At 41.7% G+C, this 21,169-nt stretch overlaps 1 protein-coding gene across 2 annotated transcripts; it reads right to left on the bottom strand.

Moving 5' to 3' along the window:
* Window positions 1-2,458: 2,458 nt before the first annotated feature.
* Window positions 2,459-21,169, bottom strand: slc7a2 (solute carrier family 7 member 2). Of its 2 annotated transcripts, XM_012866825.3 has the most exons (12): window positions 20,909-21,169; window positions 19,372-19,749; window positions 19,146-19,301; window positions 16,100-16,265; window positions 15,835-15,971; window positions 15,535-15,757; window positions 14,252-14,388; window positions 9,646-9,748; window positions 7,031-7,236; window positions 6,766-6,932; window positions 6,538-6,646; window positions 2,459-3,066 (listed from the first exon to the last, which is right to left on the bottom strand). In XM_012866825.3, the coding sequence occupies exons 2-12, from the start codon at window positions 19,739-19,741 to the stop codon at window positions 2,876-2,878; spliced, it is 1,965 nt and encodes a 654-aa protein (XP_012722279.2). In that variant the 5' UTR covers window positions 19,742-19,749; window positions 20,909-21,169; the 3' UTR covers window positions 2,459-2,875. The 2 variants fall into 2 exon arrangements, with proteins under 2 accessions (XP_012722279.2, XP_021174365.2); XM_021318690.2 differs by lacking the exons at window positions 14,252-14,388; window positions 20,909-21,169 and adding an exon at window positions 14,645-14,784.

Genomic DNA, 21,169 nt, shown 5'->3' on the forward strand with positions numbered 1-21,169 from the left:
ATACTGACTTACTGCAGGTAAGCAGTTGCACATTATCATCAGCTAGACTTCCCTCACCACAACAGAAGGCCTTAAATAGACCAGAATAAGATCCAGACCTTCCTCGTCATCCTGTAGAACCTCTTTGAACCTGCCAGGAAGCGGGTTCATGTGTAATAACAGTTTGATAACAAAGAGAACATTTCCAACAGGGTCACATCACTTATGACTGTATCAAAATAGCAGAAAATATCAGTCAGGAAGAAAAATGCAGCAAGTCATAACAGGATACTTTGAAAAACAGAACACACACACACACACATCTTTTTCATTAGGGTTTTACATCATGCTCTATCACTCTTTCTAAATGTCTATTTATAACAGGTTATATATTCAACACAAACTGAAACAATAATAAAAAAAATGACAGCCTGCTCCTAATAAGACCACAGCTACCGGTACTTTAGTTTCTACTGTGAAGATTTAACAGAAAAATCTCAAGTATTAACATTTTTCCTCCTCTACTTCAGCTAAGGTCAATCATGACAAAGATATTCAACAGTTTCTACAGACAGTGGCTCTCAGGAGTGCGCAAGCCTCTGATAACGTGGCAGGATTGTGTGAGTCAAAAAACCAAGATCAATAAATGTCATTTCTAATGTAACTGTTCAGGTCAGCAGAAAAACAAACAGGGCAAGAGAAGGGAACAGCTTGTTTGCATAAGCTCAAACCACCTTAAACTAATGTTTGCAGCATTCAGTCTTCTTCTACGGGCATCCCACACCTCCATTTGAAAACATGTTTCTTCTCTGCCATACAAAATTCCACATTTTGTCTCTCAGATTTAGTTCAGAGCTCTGACTACGCTATCCAAAAACCTTTGATTATCTTGTGGGGTAATCAGGATTTTATGTTAAAGTCTTTGTTTTTGCACCATTTAAAATTTGAAATCATGTCTTTAAAGCTGGTAACATTTGTATAAATGTGTTTTTTCTGTTGTTGTTTTTTACACTTTTTTTTTAAACTGTCACTGTGTTCTCACAGTGAAATATGACACATATAATCTGTGGGGAGAAAATCACGCTTCTCTGGTTCTTCCCGGTGGTCCTACTGCCAGTTGCTGAGAATCACCGCTCCCGCTCAGAAACAACCAATCAGAGCCAGAGGGAATGTCTGGCTCTGATTGGTTGTCAGCGGTGTCAATCACTCTTGTGCACGATCTGCTCACACCCCTCCTCTGCACAGCGCTACCATCATTCAAGCTCAAGATTGCAGGTGGGTTGCAGCTGTGATGAGACATGGTGGAGAAACAACCTACTTTACAGGAAAACTGACCATTTCTTGAGTGGTACCTGTTAAAACAAGGACAGGTAAACGGCGTAGCAGCACTACAGCCTCTGCTCTGGCAGAAGGAGCTGCAGCAGAGAGCAAGGGGGAGGGACCTGTAAGGTGTGCTTATTCAAATTATCAGGCTAAGTCCACAGTTTTCTCAAAACTCCCTACTGCAGCTTTAAATTAACACTTTGGTTTCATGAGACTGTGACATGTTTGGGGAGATTTTAGCCCGGCCCGGATGTTTTCTTTGGAAGAAAAGAAAATTGCTTTGCAAGTTTTAGAACAATGCTAATTCCTTTGTTGTTGTTGTTGTTGTTCCAAACATATGGTGAATCCAACAGGGAGTCGTCACCTAAAGATAACTAGTACTTTTTGGAAAGTTGTGCAGCCCCTTTCAGAGTTGCTGTTGACGTCTAATAGGCTATTTGACCAGGTGTTTTCTTGTTGTTGTAGAAATACTTTGTTTTACTGATGTCAATGCCTCATATTTTCCCTAATTATTGTTGTCATGGTGTATGTAGAATAATCTGAACTTCTTATACCCTACTCCTGACTGATACCTTCGTTCAATGAGATCATTTTGACTCTTTCTAACCCCAATATAAACTATAGCCCCAGTTCCACAACTCGGTTTGGCAGTGCACCACTTGGCTCCGCCCACTTGCGGAGCAGTTTTTTTCAGGGCAAGCCCAGGTTTCTCCAGCCCTACGCAGGAGGTGTTTCCCTCTTCCAAGCATTTCGAAGCCAGTCGAAAAAACAAACCGCGTTAAACCGAGTGGGAAGGGTAATGGCAGGTGTGAACTTAAAATGACTGAATGCTAATTTTAAATCAAAATGGGCTTTAGTACTGCATTTATTTAATGGTGTACACAGTTATGCAACAATGCAATTAAAAACTCTCTTGTGTTTTACATCTTCCTACCTAATAGATTTGCTTTTTGTTTGAATTAGACAGGAAATTTTACAATGTAGGTGGAAAAAGCCGTTGAATGGTTTACCACATTCTCATGAAAACCTGGCTTCTTAGCAGACGTTTGTAGAGCTCTGAGATCCACTGCGGAAAAAACTCCAAACAAATTTTATGTATATATATATATATATATATATATATATATATATATATATATATATATATATATATATATATATATATATATATATATATATATATATAAAGAAGAAAAAAATGCGCTGTATGCACCAGAATCTCCAGTCCTTCAGGACACCATGTATCTTTGCTGCAGTCCTGCACCGAATGCTTTCTTGTTATTAGAAATGAACGTGTCTCTCCAGTGTGTTACCTGTCCTGTATTTCTCTCCCCGATGTCCACAGAGCGCTATGGGAACTACAGCTTTGTGGTCCAGTCACAGACACAGAGCAACTCCTCATCATGTGGCCACTGATACGGAATACTGACGCTGCGTTTGCAGAGCGAAGGTGCTAGTGACATTTGTACACACGTTGAAGCCATATGTACAGGTGCATCGAGGCTTAAGCCACTGAGTGCTTTTTTTTTTTGCATTTGCTGCCTCTCGGAGTCTGTAAGACAGTTTGTAAACTTTAACACTGGCTGGTTTTATCTGGGCTGATGAAGCACTCCTGCTCCTTCCCTGCCGCGTTCATCTCGACCTGCTTGTCCCGGATGGTCTTCGTGCTGTGCTGCTTTGCGTTGCTGCTGCTCTGCGCACCCTGACATTGGCGCTGTCGCTCGGCGCTGTGCCAAATGCCATAACCAAAGTAGATCAAGAAGCCTGCAAAGAGAAGGGTTTAAAAAGGTGGGGTGAGAAAATAGCATGTCATCTTTAATGGAAGTGCAACGTTATTTCTAAAGAATTCAACAGCTTGAATGTTATTTTAAATATAAATAGGCCAGCAGCTCAAACTGCTGCAGTGTTAAATGTCAGTGTGGAGCACATCAATGTTTTTGTCTACAAATGAATTTCTAATCTGGGTGTTGACATAAACCCGCACCATATGTTGGTAACAAAATAAGTAAACCACACACATGAAGAAATCAAAACAAATAAGTCCATAAACGATGCGTAACAAAGTGGAATGACCTTATAAGACCTCTACCTCTTCAACAAAGTATTTTTCTGAACATACAATTTACAACATACAAATGATTATATTTCACACACCCTGTGTAAAAATGCAGAAACACGAGGAAAATGTATGTTTTGGTCTAACGCATCAATTAGGATACAGAAAATTTGAAAGCCTGACGTCTTAGGTTTTGTTTTTCGAAAGTAACCAAAAAAGATTTTTCTTTTTTAAAAGCGTGAAGTTTCCTCAATTACCTGTATAAGGCTTTAAAGGGTTAAAAGAAAAATATTTGCAAAAGGGACGTGGAATTCTAAGAAACTGTACAGACCCCGACAGTAGACAAAAAGTGATTACAATCTTTATCAGTAAAACGTCTGATCAGCTGATCCTTTCATCAGGATCAACTGTTTCACATTACTAAGATATCCGCACAAGAAGTGGCTCAAGAGGAGTAAAAGCAAAGGGCTACTCCAAGACTGTCTCAAACATTTTGTTATGAAGCATTGCTCTTATGCAAATCTCTAAACTTTTGAAAGTTCCAGTTTTGGGGTCATAATCTGGCAGTGGAAAGATCGTCATTTCATCACAGACCAGCCATGACCAGATGCATTTGGCTCTGGCTAAGAGAATAATCAGAACTTTTTTTCAAAAGCCAAGAGCCATTCTCAAGGAGCTTCCGAAAGACCTGGAATTAGCAGGAGCAGTTGTAACACAGAAACAAGTTGTGCACTTTTTGGCACACTCGCTTCCTAAGACTCCACTGCTGAAGAAAAAGCATGTTGAAGCATATTTAAGGTTTTCAGTACATTTGGACAAGTGATTGAAAGACTGTGAAAGCACAATTGGTCATATAAACCCAGAATTGAGCTCCTTTATCGTGATTACACACACTAGGTTTAGACCAGGAACGGCACTACACATTACTCCCAAAACACCATGACAAAAGTGAAGGTTGGAGTTGGGAACGTTGTGGTGTGGGGCTGTCTTGAGTGGTTGAGTGGTGAAATGTGCTGAGATATCCCTGATATGAAGATGAAACAAGGTTGAATGCATCAGCGAGACAATGATCCCAAACACACAGTCAGAGAGAGTCTGAACTGCTTCCAGAGAACAATACTAAAGCTGCTAAAATGGCTGAATTATCTGTGATCTCAGGTAGACTTGCAACCCTTGAAGTTAGACATTTCCGCCCTGAACATCTTAAGGGTTTCTGTGAATGTCTGAGTCATGCATGTTTCCAAGGTAAGAATACAGGAGGCTTAGAAGGAAATCCAATCTTTGAATCTTCCTTCATGCGTTTGTTCCAATATTATTTTACAGATGCATGAAAGCAGTCTTTCATTGCATGGGATCAGGAAGTCATGGGCAAACTGTGAGATCGCTGGCACTTCCGAATGCAGCTGTGAGGATGTGAAAGTCTTTAATTAAATATTTACGCAAAGGTTGATTGATGTTGTCCACGATGGAGGGAGAAAAACTATCTAACAGAAAACTACCCGAGATCCTGAAAAGGTTCCTTCAGTGGGAACACAGCTTTTCTCACTGCTAAGCACTGACATTACCTCATCTACTAGGTGGGCATCGTTTCTCCGCTGTCCTGCCAGAGAGAGCAAGTTCTGCCTTTCAAGAAGCCACTGCAGCTCCCTTAAAAGCTCTCACCAGCCATCTCTCTCTGTTTCCTTTTCAATTTACGTTTGCTTGGCAGCCCCACCGTTTTAGCTACAAGCACACTCTGGAAACAACTTATTGCCAGATGTCAGCTCTTCAAGGACAAGGAGTTCCTTCGTTTAATAGCACAGAAAAGTCTACCGACTAAACGCACCCTGGACAAGCAACGTTCACAGCATTTTTCCTATGTGAGCAGTGCAAGTGGACCAGGAGAGAAACACGTCCTGCAGACAGTGGTAAAGAAGCTGGTTGTTTTGTCAGGAGGTAATAATTGTGCCAAGACAGAGATTTTCATGCCTACCAATACCTGTTTGACTGCCGCAGATGTCACAACAGTTAACGTTCTCTTTTTTCCAGAGAGAGATTCAAATCCCCCATCCTCACCAAAGATCCACCTGTCTCTGTACCAAAACATCTCCAGGTGTAGCACACACGATCATAGATGCTCTTCTACCTGATCTACCTGGTGCGCCATCTTGTTACTCAACCCTTCATTTAGATGATAAACACCATCTGCTTACAATACAAGACTGACATCATCATGATGAAGATTGTTTTTTTTTTTACTCCTAACTTTATACACGCACGCTCACTCTCACATGTCTTGTATACAGCTACCATTTTACTTAACAGTTTAAAATTTACTAGTAAATAATAGCTACATTAGTTACATGTATTAATGTTTCCTAATAACTAGACATGTTTCTACTGGGTCCACAAACCTATGCTATAAGATTCATCAATCATCAACATCTTAATAGCAAAAAGCCAAAAGGTTGTAAATGCCTACTTAATCCATTCTAGATATCTGGGAATCCCTGTATGATCTTGGTTATTTTGAAAAGCTGATTGTTGTTTGCTGATGCCAGTCAAAATATAAAAATTCACCGTCATCTCTTATTATAAAGCGAACTGAGCAGTCTGTTAAATTAGTTTAACAGGAAGACTAAGTTTGATATCAAAATAAAAAATATTCAATAGCTGCTGCTTGACCAAGATACACAATCTTAGCATCTTTATACACTCCCTTACAAAAATATAATTACTCCATAAGCTTTTTTGCATTTGGTCAAATTAGAACAACAAATCAGAAGTGTTGCACGGGATTTCAAATTGGGGCATCAGAATAAAAGGGGGTGTGTAGAAATTCATGTTACAGTTTTCAGATTTGTATTTGTAAAAGATTTGAAAACCACGTTTTATTTTTCTTTCCGCTCCACAAAGCTTGTGTCGGCCTACCACACAAGACCTCATTGGAGTTTGTGGTTAGAACAAGAAGTTCAAGGGGTGTGATGACTTTTGCAAGGCATCGTTGAACTCCTAAAATCAATGTATCCCACATGTATAACTTCTTCCCATCAACTTTTATAGACACCAAATTGCATATTAAAAAAAAAACAGGTTGATCAGATATAACTGACCAGTTTATATCCCAGACAGTCCCATAACTCTAAATATAAGCCCTGCATAAAGATATAATTCAGGATCATCTGGAGACGGGGACTTACCTACAGCCATCCAGACAGAGAAACGTATCCAGGTGTCCCCACTCAGCTGAACCATGAGGTAAATATTGACAAAAATGCTGAGAATAGGCAGGAAAGGCAGAAGGGGTACCTGTGATGGCAGAGAATAGAAAGGAGCAGCTAGGTTAGGTTTCAATGTGCTGATGAACACAAAAACAGCAGGACTTGGGAGATGAGATAAGTCAGAGTTACAACCAAGCCGCTGCGTACCATGAAGGAGACCTTCTTGGTAGTCTGAGGCTGCCTGCAGACCATGAACACACAGAAGCTGAAGATCAGGAGGCACGCGGACAGCGACGCCAAAATCCACACCTCCAAACCAATGATTGAATTAAAATGGTAGGTGGTGAGATAGCTGGTGATGCACACTATCAGCACTGTAGTTGGAGGACACACAGTGAAACGATTCAGTCTTAAACAAGAACTGGTCAGTTGGGAAAAGAAAGAAATAACTCATGAAGCAGAGGCTGTATACCTAGCAGACCAATGGACATGTTGACCACCGAGGACGACTTCTCAGAAGGTGAGAGGGGCGGGTGCAGGACGGTCTGAAGGGTGGAGTTGCCGCCCTTCAGCATGTTCAGATGGGACTCTGACTCGGTCAGTTCGGACTCTTCAGAGGACAGATAGTCCTTCTCACCTTTTTCTGGCTGCTTCTCCAGAGCTCCATCTGGCTGGTACCTGGAGGACAACGGCGTTGTTAAAAGGCAAACTGTGAAGCTACCAGCAAAATGTTAAGTTTATGAATTAAAACAGCTCTTTCTTGCAGTTTTCTTTGCACGCCACTGAAACATTTGACGAATTATTGAGTCGTATAAAAAGGTGCAAGCGTTAGTCGTGCGCTAAAGCTAACGGCGCTGCATGAGAACATCAGGAGCCAGACACGAGCTCACTGGATACCGGAGCTTTTAGTGTCGAGTCAGATTTGTCTTTAGAAAAACTATACAGCTACGCAAATTTCGTGGGACTCATCAAGACATTACAGTTGCTTTTTGGTTAATCTATGTTTTATGGATTTTGACCTGAATTAATGTAGATTTAGACAAAATATCTGTAGCTGTCAGAAAGCAAAGCAAAGGAAGAAGAATATCAGAGACTGCCGAGCATGGAAGGTCTATGGTGAGTGAGTTTTAATACTGATTAAATGTAAGTGTTACTTTACTGGTAAAGCCACAGAGTTATTCAGCATATGTGACATTGACTTTATTAACCTCAATCAAGTATCAGACTCAGCCTCTCGCCCCCTATTCTTAAATAAATCTGATCTGTGTCTGGGAGAGATCATTCTAATCCTGACATCCCTAAAACTAATTCAAACTGAAACTATTGTTATCCATGTGAAACACATTTAAATTTGTAGATAATGCAGTTTCCATTACCACAGGAGACTGTTGTAAAGTTTCCCTCTGTTTCTTTGGGGAATAATGTCCGGGTCTCTGCACAAGATTATATATTCTGGGGCTGCTGGGACTATCAGTCTGCCTGATCAGTTCCTTGTCAGTCCACTGGCATCACTTCATATCAACTAGGCGACCTGACAAAAGTACAGGGGTGTACCATCGACACCCTAGCTGCAAAATCCAATGTTGCCAGGAATTCAGTTTCTTGTTGGCCTAAAATGGACTTATGAGCTACTGGCGATCAGAGTGACATATGGTGTTGGGGATTTGGTGCTCATTCTGTTTTGTAATTAGAATTTCATTCACTGCATAACTTTTTGAGTTGTGGTCTGAAGGTAGTAAATTTATCTGTTTTATTTCGATTGCTTGGTTCCTTTTGCACGGTATGTTGACTTTACTTCATATTTTCCTGTCTCTGAGTTACTAAGTCACTTTTTTGGTTTGGGACTTTGGGTTTGTGTGATGTTCTGCTCAGAGTTGGAACAGTTTTCAGTTTTCTCTGTGTCAGTATCTGTTCGACCATTCCTTCTCTCTAGATCCCCTCACTGCAAAAAGGAAACTAGAAGTAAGTCAAATTTTCTTGAAATGAGTGTATTTGTCCTTGATTTGAGCAGGTAAATAAGATTATCTGCCAATGGGATGAATATTTTGACCCCTAAAATAAGAGAATTAGACATACTGCACTTCAAAAAAAGCTTATGGAGGTGAGTTGTTCCTATTTTACCCTCAAACATCTTATTCCATTGGCAGATAAGAATATTTACCTGCTGAAATCAAGGACAAATTCACTCCTTTCAAGAAAATATACTCACTTTTAGTTCCCTTTTTGCAGTGCTCAGTTCTCTCTGCATGTTTCAGTCTCACCTGTTTCTCATCCTAGTAATCACCTTGCTCTGTTGGGGTTCCTCCCTGGTTTACTCATTCGTTGCAGGATCCCACTCTTGTCAACCCTCCGTGTCTCTGTGGCAAGGTTGTCTGTGTTGTTCTAACTTGGATTTTGTTTCAGCCTTGGCTGCAGCTTTGATAGTTTTTATTTGCTAAGTACCTTTTTTGGCTTTCACTCCACCTCCTGCCTGCATTTCAATCTTTCATACAACAACAACTACTGACTGAGAAAACAAACCATATGTGATAGTCTTTTGTGACAGTGTATAGATCCAGTAATATGTTATTATATACTTAAAATAAAATGAACTGTTTGAGTTCTACATACTCAGTAAAATATGACATTTGTCTAGTTCGGGGAACTGGACCTATTCCAGATAATAACTTTACAGAACCTGACTTCAAGAATCCCAACCATTGCTATAACAGATTGACTCACAGGGCTTTGACATGTGTGCCACGCATTCAGCATAAGAACAGTACATATCCTCCAGCAGTTGGATCGAGAACAGAAAAAGTAAGGACTGGATCCAGTTTGAACCAGAAAAAGGACCAGGAAAAGAGCTGTGTTGCAGGCTCTATGTTTAGTAAAGGGACTTAAATAAGCAAGCGGCTCCTGCCGCAACTTGACGATCCTACAATAGGAGCATTCACAGCTCTTACATCACCGGAGTGATGCAATAACAACATGGTAATCTGGCTTGTGGGCATTTGAGAAAACCTATTAGGGAAGTTATTTCTCAGTGTTGCGCAAGCCAGATTTCTCTAAAGTGATGTTCTGAGAGAGACTTGTGTATGTGCTCACCTGAGAAGGAGCACACAAACAGCCACCAGGGAGTAGGCCAGCAGAGTGCCAATAGACATCATGTCGACCAGGGCTTTAAGGTCGAACAAGAAAGCCATGATGGCTGTGGAGAGCAAGAGACTTAAATCAAGATCAAACCTTAAAGCAAATGTCACAAAATAAACAATACCCAGAGGAAACTGTTGCATTCGTAAAACACGTTCATGCACCGACATCACGTTACACAGAGAGGATGTTCTCGCAGACAATAACAGAAAAGCTCTTTCCTTCAGATGCACAGTCAAACAAAGGGGAGTCCACAGATGCAAATTAGGTGTCATGCAACAAAGTTTGATAAAAAAAAAAGCAACAGTGAGTTAAACTTTTTTTCTGTGTGAATGACAGCTTTGATCATTTCCATAGAGAGCTTCATTTGATGTGAGATAATAGGAGGCGTTGATGTCTTGTACCTTAACATCAAACAGCATTATGCCTGACACAGGGTCAAAAGGGGACTCTGTGTTTGCTTGGGCCCCCTCTGCTGTTCTGGGGGCCCCAAATAGCTCTGGAAGTGCTTGTAAGTGCCACTTTTTGTCCGACACAGACTGGGTAAACAGGGCAAAACTGCTAACATTATTTTTAGAGTTTACAGCAGCTGCGTACCACATGTGCTTCTACGTATTTACACACATCAGCCAATTTATTAGGTACAGATATACAACGTTTTGTTTGGGTTTTTTTGCACCAAAAGCAAATCAACCAGTTGTATGGCAGAAACTCAATGTAGGTAAAGATAGATATGCTGTGGGATGTGATGAAACAGGAGATTTGGATCATGGCTGTGCAGCCAAAATACGCAGGTGCAACCGCATGTTGCTAATATGGAGCAAAATGTTGGAGGAATGTCTCTGATACCTTGCTGAATCTGAATCAAGAATTAAGATATTAGCAAGATGTGCTTAATAATGTGGCCGGTCAGTGTGTGTATATATGTATATTGATGAAGAAGTTATGTTAATGCAGAATTTAAAAATGATAAAGCATGGACAATACACGTGGGAGTTAATGAGTTTAGTGCTCAGGTTGAGGTAGGCTCCAAATAAAATCCTGCGTAGGCCATCAAAGAACCTTGGATCGGCTCTGGATGGCAGTATGGAGCAGATCTCAGCAGCAGAGTTTAAAGCAGACAGCGGTATGCCCGTCATCCCTTTCAACATTTTTTGAAAACCAAATCATGGAAGAAAAAAAAAACATTAAAAAAGCTCTCCGGCTTGTTGCTGTCAGGTGCTCGTACATATGGCTTGTGGAAGTTGTATGTGCCGACTCCCCCCCCTCCTCTCAGCTCTCACATCTGCCAGCCTCTTCATCGGGTCATTCACCCTGTAAGTCTCAGCTTTAATGTCTGAGCAGATTGTGCAACTATGTGCTGCCGAACACCTGCTGGCAACTAAGCAGGAAGGCTTTAGAAGTACATATTCTCTATAAGCACTGCATGAATCCACAAAGACCAAACTGTTAAAGTGAGCTTTACTACATTATTGCATAAGTTAATAAATACCAGTGTGAGCTGGAGTGTTATTATAAATGTAGGGGGCCACAGTAAATAGACATTGTAAGAACCTCTGTGGTTGTGTTACATTAACAGTGCTGCTTGCTGCTTTGTTTATTGGGGGTTTCATACCTAAATTTGTTTAGATGGCTCAGTTCTCTGAAACCCATTCATTTGTACAACATGCACCGTGTGACTACAGTTTCACACTGTGTTAAGTCTAAGTAAATTTTGATTAACTTTAAAGGAGCATAGCGCAAGTTCCAGAGTTTTTGCAGACTTCTGCCCCCTCTGGCGACAAGTTGAAATGCCACCAGTGTTGTGCACGTGTGCAACTTTGCTAAATAGAGGATAACTCATTTACATGTTGGGCAATTGTAGGAGCATGCATGGGTAAGAAAATAAATAATATTTATTTATTTTCAAAACTTGCCCTGCACCTTTAACCATTGTGCACTGTAATATAAACTTGCCCAGTCAATAAATCCAAGACTTTATTTCTGAACAAGTCGAAAGTAGCCAGTCAGAATTATGACTTTTAAAACACAGAAGTTTCTCACAACCCTCAATCTCAAAATCCAAAATGGCTGCTGAAACCTCACGTTAGTTGAAGAATTAGACAGTTTATTTCTACTTGTGTCTATTTGTATTCTATTAAGTCAGTCATGGATTACTGTACAAATATTATTGACCATTTTTATGACTGAATGCATAAAATGCAGAGAAACACACTGTTAGCAGTGTGTGCTTCAAACAGTAGTTAGCCTCATCACCACTGAACCTCAGTGGATGTTGGTTTTTTGGCTTAAAAATGTGCAGTTCAAAAATGACCAGAAAAACAACCAAGAAAACAGTATGCTAGTATTTGAATCCACTGACTGTAAAAAAGGCAACACAATAATTCATCCTTTGGTATGCCTCACGCAAATATTCTAAATTAGCCTTAGCTACACTGAAAACATCTGAATTGCCCACTGATTTGGGAACAACGTAAGCATCCTTTGGGTTTGCCTTTCAAAGGTTACCTTAAGGCAAAGTAGTGTAAAAACCACCTAAACAACCGTGGGGTAGCAGGAGGGTTAGCTGGGTTAGCAGAACTAAGATTACTTGGGGTGTGGCAGAGCAACATGTGACTTCAATAAATATATAGATCAGTCTTATCAGTGAACATTGTCGAATCCTCTTATCAAGTAAAAATGGTGCATAGAAACACCAGAAATCTACAAAACATGAAATACTGTGGTTCTGGTCTGTGCTAGCATATTGCCAAGAAAAACAGCTTCATTCTGTATAGATGACTATGTTGGTGATGTAGTAGGTGGTTTTAAAGGAGGCATGATCATGTAAATAAAATTTAGTCAAAATAAATTGTGCCCAAAGATCAAATTACCATGCTGTTGTGATATATCCACAGTAATAATGCCCTTGTACAGTATGAGCATGTTCATCCTGAAAGTTTTAGACGCATCGCTTCTCCAACACATGTGGATCACACAAATGGCCTGTTATTCAGCCTCTGCAGAGCTAGCAGGCATTTAAAAGTTTAAGAAGGGTAGACCTAAAGGACTGAAGTTGGGCTCTCCTGATCTGTGTTGGGTTTTGGTATGATAAAATTACTTACATCTGTTAACTATCCCACAACAGCAGCAATAAAGTAGATTAAGTAAACAGTCTGAACTCATGGTTCTAAATGTGGCCCTTAAATTAAAATTTGTGTTCAAATGTTGCTTCATTGGTTTTTGGAAACCTCCCATTAGTTTAGAAGCTATAACCTTTAGCTGTCCTTCACATTAAACTGTCTCTCTGTCTTCATACTAGATGAAGACGTTATTGGTATCTTATTGTATTAAAAAGCACAGACACTTGAACTGTCCCATAACTTTGTATTACCAACCTGTATAACTGTGACACAAGCTATTCCCTGTTCATTTTGCAGACAATTAGCCTGCTCCACAGAAGCTCTACACCAAAGTAAAAGGGTTCAGTTCTTTGTACAAACCTACCTGACCCTACCTTAGCAACAATTACACATGTGAAAAAGTGAGAAAATTAAATAGCATTTATTTGTAGTCAAGTGGCCATTTTGAAGTGCAGTGTGGTGTTTTGCATCCAGGTATGTGTCAATTGGAACCTTTAACACAAAGCAGTCACGTACAGATACAGCAAACAGGTGCTAGTGATGCCAGGGGGGAAAGTGTTCTCTGTCCTGTCATCACTGGAATAAAAAATAGCAATTTGCTAAATGTTACATGGAACTCAAGGTAGATCAGATGTTAAAAAAAATAGGTGCAAATGTGGACACATGCATCATGGAAATTGTTAAGTATGTTAAAAAAAATATCCTCTTCAAAGGCGTTAGGAACATTGTCAGACTGCATGGTATCATTAACTTCCGGGTATACCAGGACATTTAAAAAAGCTCAAAAGGCTCATCATCAGAGCTCTCATTGGGGTTAATGATCCAAAAGATATGGTCAGTTCAACACAGAAATAGTTTATAGCCCTTCTTTCATGATCATCATCAAGGACACACCGGTTCAGTTTACCCAAATTCAAGGTTGGATTTTCTAAACTCTCAGTGAGAGACATTACCCTGCTAGAATAAAGGAGCGTTTTACTATGAGTGTTACACATCTCTACCATGGGCAGTGATAAGTGTGAAAGGTATGGTATTTCATCAATCATTATCAGATTTATTATGAAATGATAACATTTTTTAACCCAAAAGTAATTTTGAACCAAAGTTATTTTGCACATCTCAGAAATGTTTCAGAATTTTTAATTGGTGACGTCCTACTATCAGATAATCTTAAATTATCTTTCTATAAGTGATGTAAAACCAGCTGGGCTTGTGAACCTGTGGGGGTTGACCCATATCTGTTTAATAGCAGGATTGACTAGCATTCCTCTTGCTGAGTGTAATAGCTCCTGCACATGCTTTGGAAACACCACAACCAAATGCATGCAGTCCCCACCACCAGCTGATCATGAGCACAGAGAAAAACACGAACAAGACGGGAACCCAGACGAGTCCAAGGTACCACCCAGTGACAGGCGAATCCTTGTCCAGGAGCTTACCCGCTGTGGTACCCGCTGCCATGGTGGCAGCCACGGGCGACTGCCGCTTACTCACTTTGGACATAAATTTGAACAGAATACCATCTCGTGCCATGGCAAAGAGAATGCGCGGAAGAGGGAACATGGAGCCCAACAGGCTAAGGAGAAGAGGGTTCATGGTTAAGTTGAGAGCATTCTGGGAGAAAAAAAACATGACACCTGCACAACTGTGAAAGAAAAACATCCTGTACAGAGATACAGATACTCCTACGGATCATATGATTTACCATCAAGTGCATTTTCAGTAAAGAAAAACGTCTAAATCATCTCTTTTGACTCCATTCTTTCTTTCACAATTGATTGGTGGAGACACATTCGCTAAGTGATTTCACTTGCATGATCCCTGGCTCTCACCTGCAACTACACCGGAGGTCATAGTGGCAATAACTGGGGTCTTCGTCTTAGGATTGATTCGGGCTAAGGCTTTGAAAAGCACCCCATCCTCTGCCATAGCATAGATTACACGAGGCATGGGGAAAATGGAGCCCAGCAGACTGCGTGAGACAGCAGAGACATGCAACACCAACACGTTAGTCATGAGCCCTCAACCCAGACACACAATCACAAATGGACAGGAGCATTGTAAAAGCTTCCGAGAGTCATGAAAACCCAGAAAATGTCTTTCTATCCGGTCTGTAATGTCATTCTTGTGGTCTATCCTTTAGAGGAAAATGGATTTGTAAGGAATGTGAGTCCAATAGATCTTCATGGTTTTGTCATGAGACCTAGTGTGTAAACATTCCCTTCGAGGAAGAAGAATGTGCATTGAAGCTGTTTCACAAGGCGCATAGTCCATACGGATTATAAGGTCCTTTCAGACAGTCTTGAACCAAACCGAGGTGATTCAAGACCCTGCCGAGAATGTTCCAGTCACTGAAAGTCATGTGACTGGAAGAATGACATCCACTGATGCTGCTAATGCTGACAGTGACAGGAAAGAAAGACAGAGTCGGGACGGCACAGTGTATTTCTGAGACAGACTCCGCACTCTCAGCACAAAAAACATGCTGGGGCCTCAAACACAGAGAGAATTAAGCAATGCACCCACCACAGAACGTTAAGCAACAGGAATCAATCCAATTTAAAGACACAGCGAGAGATTGGCAGTCAAAGTTGTTGACTGAATCTCATCTGCCCTTATCACCAAGAATTTACAGTCAAAATTAGGACCCGTCTAAGCACTAGCAATACCTACATGTTTGAATGTTGTTTTTGTTTTTTAAAAAAAAAAAACGAAGACTTACCTTGTAGAAAGCGCACATAGTGAGCCCACAGCAACCACATATTTGGCAGGTCCCCAGCCCACGTATTCAAAGGCCATGGGCAGCGGGCTCTTCTCATCCAGCAGGTAATAGGGCATCATCAGGGTGAGTGCGGCGGAGACCCCGAAGTATGCCAGGAAGCACACAGTCAGTGACACCACAATGCCGATGGGAATGGCCTTCTGGGGGTTCTTCACCTCTTCTCCTGTAGCGCAGAGAAGTGTTGAACACAGATGTGAAGGCGCAACAAAAGGTGCAAGGCCCGCCGGACGAAGGAATCACCTGTTGTCGCAATGCAGTCAAATCCGACGAAGGCGTAGAAGCAGGTGGCGGCTCCGGCTAGCGTCCCGCTGAAGCCGTAGGGCATGAAGCCGCCAGCGCCGTAATCGCTGCTCACGTTAGCCGTCACCGACAAGTTCCTGAAACATGTTGACGGCCGTTTCATAATGACTAAACACGGAGCTTCAACGTCTCTCTGCGCATGGTGATATGGGTTACCGGATAGGTTCAACTAAATTAGTCAACTGGTATCTAGTGAATCCTTTACCTTGTGACTATTGTGACATTGACAAGGGATTCTTCGGTTATATTCCAGTTGTATGCATCTCCTTTGACGAAGCCAGAAATGATGACAAACAAGAGCACAAGCACGTTGATTGACGTGAAGACCTTGTTGACCCAGGCTGATTCCTTCACTCCAAAGGACAAGAGCCCTGGGTGAAAGCAAACATGGTAGGGTGTAAAACAAAACAAGATGAAAGCTTTCATTTACCTAAAACGCAGTTTTTTTAACCATTTGAGAGCCAAAGACTAAACTGTTCAGAGCCTTTAAAGAGGCGGATCGGGATTTTTGAAATGTAGTTAATGTTTTACCTGTCCTTACCTAATCTCATATTTAAAAAAATGGGTAAGATGTTTCGGATTTGTTGTATGGTGCTTGTTTCTTCAAAACAAAAATCACTTGGCAAGCAACCTCTGCAACCGTAGCTAACGGCTAGTATGAGCGGGGTCAGCAACAGTATGGACTTTCACGGTTGTGAATCAACTGCAGTCTTAAAAAAATCTGAGATTCATGCAAACTCTGATTTTTGTGCCATTAAAGTCCTGTTGGACTGTGAGGCGCTTATTTCCAGAGAAGATGTTTCGATATGAAGAGCAGCACTAACAAATTTCTTGTGTTAAACACCAACAGGGAACAGAATTTGTCTGAAAGGGTTATTGAATGATAGAAAAGTGAAGAGAATTGGTATAAATAGCTCAAATCTTACATTGCCATTTGCTGTGACAACACGCAGAGCCCCAATTTGCTTCTCTGCCTCATGGAACATCATGGAACCATGATGTTAACATGGTTCCATGTTAACATCACTTCTAACCAAGACACCAAGAGACTAGAACTGCTTGACATGAGCCAGACAACCCCCATCCCTGAGACAGCAATCCATATTTTTCCAACTAAAAAACAAAGTTTCCCAGTGGATCTGTCTCTAGTTTCAGCTGCTTCACCAAGGGCTCACTAGAGTATGACGCTTGCTTTTTACATCGTGTTCACTATGTTTGAATTGCTGAAGTTCTACTTCTTCCACCCACATAAAAACAACCAGACACTGGTAGATTGTCTTTGAGTCCAACTGGCCAAATGAAATCATTTCCTTGGCAGACAGATTTTTGTAATGAAGAGGAATGTATCAAAACATGTCTGGTCTGAGTCCTCCATGAACTTTGATGAATTTTCAGAATTTAACCAAAAGGCAGAGCACTCCTTAAGTTATCGAACTTAACCTAATGCAGGGGAGAAACATACCGTGCTTGGCAAAAATCTTGAACTTTTCCATATTTAGATAAGATACAAGCTGAAAATTTCAATGTATTCCATTACGATTTTATGAGATGTTTGTATGATACGTTTTTTTTATTTTTTCCTCACAAATAATGTGAAAATTGTCAATGCTTTGTAGAACCATCCTGCACAGCAGACATATCGTTTTGGGTATGTCTCTGCCACCTCTGCTGATCTAGAGATGGAACGTTGTACCCATTCCATCTTAAATTATCTAAAGCTTTGTCAGATTGGATAGGGAGCATCTGGTGACATCCACTGGATTTAGGTCTAAATTTTGACTCATGCAAATGCTTTGGGCTAAATCATGTTGTATTTTTAACAGTTCTTGTCCTGCTGGGGGGGGTGAGCCGAACCTGACTCTGGCCAGATGGATTTCTTTCCGCAGAGCTCCACACATCAATCTGCAGTTGCTCCATTGGAGATGTATTTCAGAAGGAGGGGCATTGTCAAAAATCCTTGCATATGATTGGATAAACCACTTGTCCGTCAAAAAGCTTCGGAAGATTGAGCTCTTGGCAAAACCGGTAGTTTCCACTAGCAAAAGCCTTCAAAGCCGTTCTCTGGTGTTCTTTTAAAAGACTAATGTTCAGTAGATCAGACAACACTGATGAAATAACAGCATCAATGTTACCACTTGCTTCCCTCGCTGTGAGCCGCCATTGTTGTCTGAATCCAAACAGTCGCTTCTCTGATACGTCTCATCTACATACAGTAAATCCCGCTCGGCGATTCTGATTGGCTCGTGCATTTTCCCTCCCATTGGCAGCGATTCCAGATGAATGTGTGGAGCTCTGTGGAATCTAATCCGTCTGGCCAGAGTCAGGCTAGGGTGAACCTCCACCTAAGTCTCAAAGTATTTGCAGCCAGTAAAAGGTTTTCCTCTGGGATTGACCCGTGTTTAGCTTTATCTGCCCCCCCCTACCAACTTTGATCAGTTTCCCTGACCCTGCTGAAAAGAGACAACCCCACAGCACGATGCTGCCACCACAATGTTTCACAATGGGCAGGGTGAGTTTTCAGCTTTTCATCCCCACCAGCATTTTGCATGTATTCCAAAAGGTTGCGTTTCATGTTCCAGAGCACCTAACGTGTGTTTTCCGTGTCGCTTTTTATGGCTTGTGACACACTAAGACAGAATATTTTATGACTCTTTTTAACAAAAAAAAAAGGCTTGGGGAAACTACTACGCTACTCATCCAGAGCAACTGTGAGCCTCCTGTTAGTTTCTCTGATTGGTGCCCTCCGCGCTCCGCCTTTCAGTTTAGGTTGCCAGCCATGTCTTGGTAGATTTGCAGCTATGCCATGCTCGCCTGTCTGCTGGGTTCCTTGGTTTTCACCATGTCGTTTTTTCACTAATGTTTTCGAACAGACCTTCACAGAAAAGCTGATTTGTGCTGAGATCAAATTCCACACATTTGGAGTTTATTTCTAACAAGGTGACTTCAACAGGCAGTTTGTTGCTCTGGATGTTATCTCGGGCTTATAAAAACATTTGACAAACCATGTATAATTTTCGCTCAATCGGATCATAGACTTTCAATGGTTAATGTATTAAATGTCCAAACATTACCGTACATACTGCGTGTTCACTTGTTGTCACGCAGTGTACTGCCAGCTTCTTATTAAATTATGCCAGGTTTGGATCATGAGTTAAGCTTTAGTGATTCTGATTTCCATCCCTTCACTGAAGACCCTGTGTGAGCGCATTCAGAGGAATTATAGGTCGACCAGCCTGTACTGATGTGCTTACCGGAGAGCAGCAGGATGAGGCACACGGCAAAGAAGTCAGGATATGGAGCCAGTCCGGGAGAGTTCATGCTGAAGTAGGTTTTACAGAAAACCTCGATGTGTCCTCCTATCATGTCATCAAACGTTCCACTCCAAGCTCGGGCCACCGAGGAGGTGCCTGGCGGAAGGGGTCAGCGGTCAGACTCCGTAAAAACGAAACGTCAGGAAACGTTTGCCAAACAACTCACCAATGACATACGATAGGATTAAGTTCCAGCCTGTAATAAAGGCCCAGATCTCCCCTACCGTCACATAACTGTAGAGATACGCAGAGCCGGTCTTAGGGACACGGGCCCCAAACTCGGCATAGCATAGGCCCGCCATGACGGAGGCCAAGGCAGCGATGAGGAAGGAGATGACGATGCTGGGGCCGGAGTTTCCCTTGGCCACCTCTCCGGCCAACACGTAGACGCCAGCACCCAGGGTGCTGCCCACCCCCAGGGCGATGAGGTCTACGGTTCCCAGGCAGCGGCACAGCTTGGAGTCCTCCAGGCTGTTCATGTCGACCACTTTCCTGCGCACCAAGGAGCGACTGAACAACACAACTTGCTTCAGCATGTTGTCACCTGCAGACAGACACAAAGAGCAAAGAGAAGATTGAAAATACCTGTTCGCTGGGTATCCGTTCGATTTGATTGGTTAGATGAAGGGTGTGTGTTGCCGGAGGACCTCCCCAGAGCATAACGCCCCAATGTATGTTCTGAATAGAGTGCCTCAGATCAAAGTGCAAGCCACTGAGAAAAACAAAAAATAAGCATTCAGATAACAATCATCGATAGATCATTATTTTAACACTTGACAGAAAGAGCCAGAACTGCAGACATCGAGGTCGGGTGAAACACCTGGGAGCAGTTCGATTCAGCTCCACGTGCTTTGCGTTTGGAGCTCCAGCAGCTCCTTCTATTGGAACTTGTTGAAAAGTGAGTTACATAACATGTGAACTCAAAGGGACGTTAACCCTACAAACCATGACGCGCATTTCAGGAGTGCTGCCAAGTCCGGGCGAGCTGGTAAAGTTCATACTCTACGGGTCCCGTTCGACTATTGTTTGGGGTCATGGTGCAGATCTTAGCACTCAAAGAGCTGCTTTCATGAGACGACAGGGTGAGACATTCCAGCAGCTCGCTGCTCCAATTAAATATGAAGCACAAAAAAACGGTGAATTCAAACTTTAATGTCATTGTCTTGCAAATTGAAAAGGTCTCATTCTATTCATGCAGAGGCTGCCTTGATATTTGGATTGCTACAGGATTATAAATAGGGATGCTTTTGAATAGTTGGTAATTTGCTTTGCTTCTTTCAACCCAAAGAACTGACTATCCTGACGGCAAATGAGCTCTGACGACCATCCAAATGCGCATTGATCTCTTTTATTTTGCAGATTTTTGCTCTCAGTGAAGCCAAGGTCGAGTTGAGGCAGGTCATTAACATAATAGTATAATCGTAGGTACTCCACAACTGCGGTGCACAAAAGCAAAGAGAGCAAAACATTTTATAAGGTTTGGGCAGGGAAGGACTCATCTTTGCAGCAAGAATTGAAATTATAGTGAACCCGTCTGTCGAAAAACACAGAGTTTCATCTTTAAAATAATAATTCTCTGAAATCTTTTTCGGATCTTTTCTCTTTTTTTCCAGAAGAAAAAAAAACTTCTACCAAATAAATGGTCAAATAAATGCAGAAAAGCATTTCCAATCCGTCCCTTAATTTAAGAAACCTGCACTTACCTCAGCCTGAAAGCAACAGGTTACACGTTCAGGACCAAAAAAAAGGCTGCGAGAAGCTGCACAACTTTCCTTCCCCAGGTGAGATCAGCTGCACACGGCGCACAGGTACAAGTCAGACAGCTTCTTCTGATCTGATGAGCTGCCGCCTGAAGCCCCTAGCAATGTGCTCAACACTATGCGAGAACATCAACTTGTGCAGAGCAGTAGTTTTCCTCCTCCTCCCTGTCTTTAGAGTTTCTTTATCACAGGATCTGCCCTCGC

Source organism: Fundulus heteroclitus, chromosome 23, assembly GCF_011125445.2.
Source record: "Fundulus heteroclitus isolate FHET01 chromosome 23, MU-UCD_Fhet_4.1, whole genome shotgun sequence".
Classification (NCBI taxonomy): domain Eukaryota; kingdom Metazoa; phylum Chordata; class Actinopteri; order Cyprinodontiformes; family Fundulidae; genus Fundulus; species Fundulus heteroclitus.